This window comes from Beta vulgaris, chromosome 1, assembly GCF_026745355.1.
Source record: "Beta vulgaris subsp. vulgaris cultivar EL10 chromosome 1, EL10.2, whole genome shotgun sequence".
NCBI lineage: Eukaryota > Viridiplantae > Streptophyta > Magnoliopsida > Caryophyllales > Amaranthaceae > Beta > Beta vulgaris.
This window is the reverse complement of record NC_079202.1, coordinates 63,097,688-63,105,302: the sequence shown is the minus strand read 5'-3', so window position 1 is coordinate 63,105,302 and position 7,615 is coordinate 63,097,688. Positions and strand designations below refer to the sequence as shown.

Here is a 7,615-nt window from a genome sequence, read left to right as displayed (position 1 = left end):
TTGTATTAGACTATTAGTATGAGCAATAACATGATTTCTGATTGTACAAGCAAGGAGCATGTAATTAACATATAGACATTTACCATCATATTGTATATAAAAACTTGAATAAATCTTTATGGGTTTGAGCTTATCAAACCCTACTAACTTTACATTTAAAAACAATTATTGAAAAGAAGAAAAAAAAAGAGTTACATTTGGGATGATATTGGGATACTATAGCATGCCTTGTTAACATGCATATTACATGAAGAAATTAAGAAGAATTGAACTTCTAAGGACTTCCATGTTGACAGAAGCTGTCCTTTTGTCTAAAACACACAATATATATCCTGACTTTCCTACCATGATCCAATCGTTGAATATCGATTGTCACGTTGATAGTATAATTTGAACTAGTAATGTAACAACTGGACCCGAATAAAGGTAGTATTATATGTTTAGCATGTCCAAACTCAGCCAAACAATATTCAGGGCCACCACAATTTCTGTGTTAGCTTTAGAAATATATCAATATGTTTTTTTTGTGTTTTTTTTTTTTTTGGCTTTTTTGGATGAATTAACCTTTGCTATAAGTTGGGAAAACATTCCAGAAAGCTGCCAAGTTGATTCTGAACCTCAAGTTCATAATCATGAGAATTCAACTGCATATTTTGTGGCTTAGAAAAAGATGAAGAACTTGCTGATATTTCAGGTAATATTATTTGTGATGAATTTCCAAGAAAACTATCCAAAGATTCCCACCTGTTGTTGCTTCTTTCATGATTATCACCACTCTGATGATGATGATGATGATGATCATATGATTGATCTTGTGCTGCAAAGCTTGTGGAAAGTGATGGACTGTCTAATCGAGGAAGATCAATTATTAGTTGATTTTCCATCAGATTAACTCCACCATTAGAAGAAATATAATCCTGATCAAAACTAGTATTATTGTAATGCTGATGTTGTTGCATAGAATGTTGAGGATTATTGTTGAAGTTTGAATGACCTTGATTGAAAGAATCTGAAGGACTTGATGATATATCTTGAATTGAAGGTGACCCAATAAATCTGTCATAGCTGCTGTTATTATTTCTCATGTAGTAGTTATTATTATGATGATTCCAAGCTTCAAATCCTTGTTTGTGACTTGGACTTGGTTTCTTGAATGCTCTGCATACCACCCATCCTTCTTCCTGCATATTATTACTCTTTTTATTAGTCATGCATCATTACAATACTAACAATGAATAGGGTTTAGGGAGGTCTAGACGTATGTAACATTAGTTCGTCATCTCTAACAAGTATGAACTATCTTTAGCGCGTTATTGAGAAAGTTCATTTGCTACCAAATTCGGCAAAATTTTCCAATATGTTAATAAATTATAATAGAGTTTACTATATGATCAATAGAGTCGTTGTGTTTTCACCTTTATTAGTCGCATAATTGTTAGACAATTAGCTTGACTATTAATAATTTAATTCTCATAAATTTGACCAACTTTTTTGAAAAGTATATATGGGCTCCCATATGTGAGTTAAATTGTTCATTAGTACATCATACATGATTTTCTTTTTATAATATCAGTACATCATATATACATGATTTGATGAATAACATGTATGAAAAGGCTATATGAATAAGATGAGCAAAATAGTCAATTCAGATCTCTTCTTTATTTCTTTTTTTTCCCTGGGACCTAACACATGCAAAAGATGTCTATGCTTTTACAAATAATGAAAAACAAAAAGGTGGTTTGTTTTCAAGAAAAAAACCAACAAAGTGAACTTTCTTTAAGAACATTGTAGAACACTAATACATATGTAGTATAAAATAATAATCGGAGTATAAAATATGTAGAAGGTCGCACAACATATTTTACGTGTGATATATATGGAGTATATAAGTTGGAAGGAGTAAAATTAGAAAGACTTGCCTGAGGAGGAGCATGTTCAGATGTTTGTAGACGATATTCATGCATGATCCAATCAGTTTTCCTGCCATTAGGTGCACGACCTTTATAGAACACAAGGGTTTTTCTCATCCCTATGATATTATTCTTCGATAGCACTGCCTTGTCTCTGCCCGTCGCCTTCCAGAATCCGGCCGCCGTCGCCCGGTTTGTGCGTGTTCCGGTTGGGTATTTCCTGTCTTTGTGGCTGAAGAAGTACCATTCATTTGGCTCGGTATATCCCAACTTGCATTTATCTGCACAAATAATAGGGTCCAAATTATGTCTTTAATACTTAGGAGTAGTTAATACTAATACTATTACTCCCTTCGTTTTAAAATATAAAGCATTCATATGTTTTACGAAGATTTGCTTTGACCACAAATATCTCCCATAATATGATAAATAAAAATTATCAAAATTATACCGTTGGTTTTGTCTTGAGAAATACTATAATAACATTATTTTTTAAGATTTTCTATCAACATAAATTAAGAGTAATTAACCGTCAAAGTTCAACCTCGATCATCATACGTGACTTATTTATTGAAACAGATAGAGTAATAGTTTCTACCACATGGCAAACTCAAATTTTTAGGCACATAATGGATAAAAATGAGGTCTTAGCTAGGTTTGGTGACATCTATGTCATAAGATATATGTGAATACATATATATGCATGGTATATATGAACATAATTGTCACGTTTTTTGAACTTATCAAAATTACTCCGATCCTTTAATCTTAAGATAATGCAACATTTGTTTTTTTTTCCCTAGATTTCTGAAATCATTGATTTCGAAAGATGTATACATACGAGATATAATATAAAAAAAATCTAACAAGATTTTACGTAATCATTCTTTAATGTATTCATAATAACGGATTATGATTAAAGTTAATGAGTGTAAAAGGACAAATTTGAGAAAGAGAATAATTATTATCATTGAAAAAAGGTTAGATATTTCTTTTTTTCCATATATGTATAGACTATAGATAAAAGTATTAAGTATTTGAGTATATGTGGCTTCTAGATGTAAATGAAGAGAGGGAGTATATAGCAAGCTAATACCTTGAATGTCCCATGGTTCAATTCTGTAAAGATCTATGTCAATGATGACATCTAGATCAAATTTGAGAGAGTTGACCTTGTTCTTAAGGTAGAACCCCACTAATTCTTCTTCTGTGGGATGAAACCTAAACCCCGGTGGAACACATGATTCATTATGATCCATAATCTGAACATTAAATCCAAAATAAAATAAAATGTGAGAAAAGCGATTTACAGTAATTGATCTTTTAAAAACGCAGGGAGTAATATATAAGGATAATTACATCGATATAATAAGTGAAGTATTAATTATGTTGCAATAACATTTATTGTGTTTGTAATTTTAGAATAATTCATTTAAATTGCAACAAAATACAATATAAGCAAGTTAGCCTCCTTTCATGTATGATATAGTTGCTCAAGTAACTTTCATGTGTGATATAGTTGCTCAAGTAACTTTCATATATATGAGTATATCCATATAATAATCGCCAAATGTGCAAGGTTTTATATTAAACTAGTTATTAGATCCGGGCTATGCCCCGGGTAAGAAAAATTCATTTATTAATATAATGCTTTATGATAATGACACTAAATACAACTTAGTCTAGTGATTAAAATTTTAGTATATGTATTTGAGGTCTTGAGATCAAACCATACTATTATTATATTTGTATAGATATAATTTTATTATGAAACATTCTACCACAAAACATGAGAATAATCCCATCGAATTATGTTACAGAAGTGGAAAGAACTGTAGCATACATAAATTTCAATGCATGGTAATTGGTAATCATGATATCATATGCATTATTTGTAGGCCTATACTCATATTATATATTATGCTTTTCTACTGGTCCATACAATTATAATGGTCCTATACCTAAGTTCATAGCCAATCAACAAATATATATGACCCACCAAAATCAAAGGATAAAAATATCTTTGAAATAGCAAGGGTTTTCAAGTACTTCTTCCGTTTTAATTTAATTGTGACATTTTTTATTTTAGGAAGTTTTAATATACTTCCTCCGTTTCTTTTTACTCGCTACACTTTTCATTATGGGAAGTTTCACATTACTTGCTACACTTCTTTTTTGGGCAATAAACTCTCTCTATCTCTCTCCTCCCATATGGGTCCCTTTTCTTTTTACTCTCTACCTCTCTCTTCTCCAAAAATTGCCTAGGAGTCCGTGAAATGAGAAGTGTAGCGAGTAAAAAGAAACGGAGGAAGTAGTTATGATACTTTTATTTTGGATAATAATTAACTTTTTTCTATTTCTCTCTTATTATATGGGACCCTTTGATTTTCTTTCTCTATTTCTCTCATCTCAAAAAATTATCTACGAATTCGTAATTTTAAAAATGTCGCAACTAAATTGAAACGGAGGTTTGAGAGGTAAAAATGTGAGGAAGCAAAAATAAAAGGAGCCGAAAACATTGACTTTGGCAGGGGCACTAAAGCACGCACGTTGAGTTGTCTTTTGAGTAGAGTGCACTACATTCACATACGCTTACTTTTTGATTAGCTTTTGTATGTCTTCACCAAAATATACATCACTTACCCACCACCTTATTTACCCTTCCTAAAAAATCTACTATATGAATACAAGTCAATGTCAAACATGATTACTGTAATCTAGTTTGAGCCATGCAGTGCACCAAAAACCAACCAACTTAATTTTGACAATGTACATGAGGTTGACAATTAGTATGCAATAGATGAATTAATTGTCTAAATGTTTGGCTAAAACATGTTATTCTTTGAAAAAAAAAATTCCTTTGAAGATGCCAGTTAGGAAGAGTTCTACAAGTTTAGGTCGATCTCATAATGTTAGTCTAACAAAAGTACGCGAGTATGTAAAGAAGAAAAGATCGTAGTATATAATTTTGTCGAGTTTTTTTCAACTCGATTATTTGTGACATGATACCTCTAACTTCTCATCGAACAAGTTAGACAACTTTGCAGCTGGTTAAGGTGATAAATTGAGTAGTATAAGTAGAGTATAATCTTGACATACTATGATCGGTTTGCTGATCATAATGTTAGTCCCATGTAAGTGTTCAAGTGTCTAGAATGAGAAAAGAGCATATAAACTATAATATAAAGTATTCTTATTAGGTTTTGAAATTCACTCTATCCAGGAAGTTATAGCTAGACAACTTTGCTGGTTATGGTGACATGATAATAGTAGTATAGGTAGTATAAATCTTGATTTAATTAATATTATTGGTTAGCAAAATTGCTTAACAATTAATTATTTGAATTGTATATATGTTATTATGTTATCCAAATTATAATCATAAAAAACATGTATTTGAGTACTGGTTATTCTACTCAAAAGAGCCCTATTTAACTATAACAAAACCACATACTTTTAACTTAATGAAGTAAATAATGGACAAAACCATTCTATATCATTTTACTTTAGCAATAACCAGTGCTAAAACCTTGATTAGTAGCAATAAATAATCTCTTAAAAAGTTAGATCCTTCATTCCACCCCAAATAATCTTCACTATCATCTATGGTTATGAATAACTAAATGCCTCTCCATAAACTAATGACTCTTGCTCAAAGAGTGTAATAAAATTTACTTAATTGTCTAAACCCATATAACCATGTATGCAACAACCTAGATCTTGTTATATAATCTAATAAACGAACAACCTTAGATCCTCGATCATCATTTTAATTTCAAGTTATAATGAACCACTCGAGCTAAGGTATCATCATAATAACAATAAATAACACATGAAGAAAATGAAAACTAACCAAAGAATGAATAAGATCTTGTCCTCTCCTCCTTCTCCTCTTCCTCGATTCGGGTTCGACGAAAAAATGGTGAACGTACAACACCCACAAGGATCAATAGTTGCTTGAGGTATATAGAGATGAATATGTCTTGGAGAAAAATGGCAATCATATATGTGTTTATATATATAGATATGGTTATGTTTGTGAAGTTAAAAAAGAAGGTGAGAAAGAGGGTTATCAATTACGCATGGGGTTAGCAGATTGCGCAAATTTTTACCATATATTTTTGGACGGTGTGACACACAACTCTTTTCACGCCACCCGTAAATATTTGTGTTACAACACCACTATACTTCTCATATATATACTTCCTCCTATCACTATCTTATGTTATCTTAACCATAAACCCTTGAGAAAAGTAAAAATTTATTAATAAGACTAAAACTTTAACTTAAACCTATCCAATAGATTATTTTTCTTTTTGCCACCCCCTATTATTAATTGACAAACACTATTTAACTGTTGATTGTCTGTTTGGTGCGCCGCCCTTTGCTGACTTGTCACCTTTCGTCGTTCGACATGTGGAGGACATGTCAGATATTCTTACCTGGCTTAGCTGTCCACATCATGCAACTAATGATTAGTAAAATTGTCATCTTCATTATATATATACTTTGTTTTTGTTTTATATATGTATCATCTTTTGTAGCTAGACATTACATCATATGAGTCCAGGAGAAGTTATAAAACTTCTTTTTGCCCTGGTTTTTGGGTTTGTCCTCTTCTATGCTTCGAAAGGTTAGTCTCTTTTTGGTTTTTTATTAGGGTATTATACTCTCTTGACCTATGGCTTACTCCTTTGTCGTTTAAAATCATCAACCCTATAAAATAATCTCAATACATACAAATTCTTTTATCCAACGCGTCATACAAATTACTCGATTAACATTTTTTTTAAGGTAAGAAGAAATTCTTTGGACTGTCCTCGCACAGAGTCCTCACTTAAAGGTCCATTACAAGCCAAACAGATCGATCGGATAATAACAAAATGTAGCACTTGACCTCATTTTCTCTAGTGATAAGAAGAGTATTAATTGATAATATAAATTAACTTGGTTGTATAAAACTTGTACATATACGAGCTTTTATATCCCTAATGATATATTATTTCTCACAAGTGACTGAAAAATATAGCATGGACTCAACAGTAAGTCTTCAAGGGACAAGTTTCTTTGTAATTGATGTCTAAGAACCATATTTCGTTGACGATTCTACTATACATTATGATCGCATGACGCAATGGACCATGCATGCCATTCCCTTAATCTTTCTTTCTTTGATGAGTTTCATAATCTTGGCTCCTTGGTTTTCATCGAGCGCAATTCTAAGTAGCATTTGTATAATACTCCCTCTCCACGCGAAAACAAAGTGCCATGTTATGTGTAAGTCAAATTGCTACAATATTAGCAAAATGAAGAAAATATTTAATCACAAATTTTGAATATAAATGTTACAACATAATTTATGACGTGAGAACTGAGAACCCACAAATAAACTACTATTTCTTTTGTTAAAAAAAAAAAAAAGAACTCAAATAAATGACATGAAATAAATGAAAAAATGATATAAATTTTACGTTATTATTTGTGTAGTCCATGTCATTCTGGTTGAAGTCTATATTCTTATGCATGTTACATAATAAGCTATGACCTATGGTTTAACATATTACATCCTAGACGCATTCATACTATTATATGCGCGCCCTTGTTATATTTTTATTTGACGCAATAGCACAATGTTCATTTGTGGACAAACTAATATATTCTACTTTATTTTCGAGAAACTAATATATATACAATATACATGA

The 7,615-nt window shown here is 31.2% G+C and overlaps 1 protein-coding gene across 2 annotated transcripts; it reads right to left on the bottom strand.

Moving 5' to 3' along the window:
- On the bottom strand, nt 1-6,131 carry LOC104893665 (NAC domain-containing protein 30). Of its 2 annotated transcripts, XM_057395936.1 has the most exons (4): nt 5,767-6,131; nt 3,010-3,175; nt 1,919-2,194; nt 2-1,177 (listed from the first exon to the last, which is right to left on the bottom strand). In XM_057395936.1, exons 2-4 carry the CDS (start codon nt 3,170-3,172, stop codon nt 570-572), a joined length of 1,047 nt encoding a protein of 348 aa, XP_057251919.1. In that variant the 5' UTR covers nt 3,173-3,175; nt 5,767-6,131; the 3' UTR covers nt 2-569. The 2 variants fall into 2 exon arrangements, with proteins under 2 accessions (XP_057251920.1, XP_057251919.1); XM_057395937.1 differs by lacking the exon at nt 5,767-6,131 and having other exon boundaries at nt 1-1,177.
- Nucleotides 6,132-7,615: the final 1,484 nt, after the last annotated feature.

What these genes read in the sequence shown, in the direction of transcription:
- LOC104893665 (XM_057395936.1), bottom strand. Translation starts at nt 3,172, where the DNA reads ATGGATCATAATGAATCATGTGTTCCACCGGGGTTTAGGTTTCATCCC. An exon ending in TGAACCATGGGACATTCAAG is followed by an intron (nt 2,195 to 3,009) that starts GTATTAGCTTGC and finishes TTATTTGTGCAG; the next exon opens with ATAAATGCAAGTTGGGATAT. An exon ending in ACATGCTCCTCCTCAGGCAA is followed by an intron (nt 1,178 to 1,918) that starts GTCTTTCTAATT and finishes ATATGCAGGAAG; the next exon opens with AAGGATGGGTGGTATGCAGA.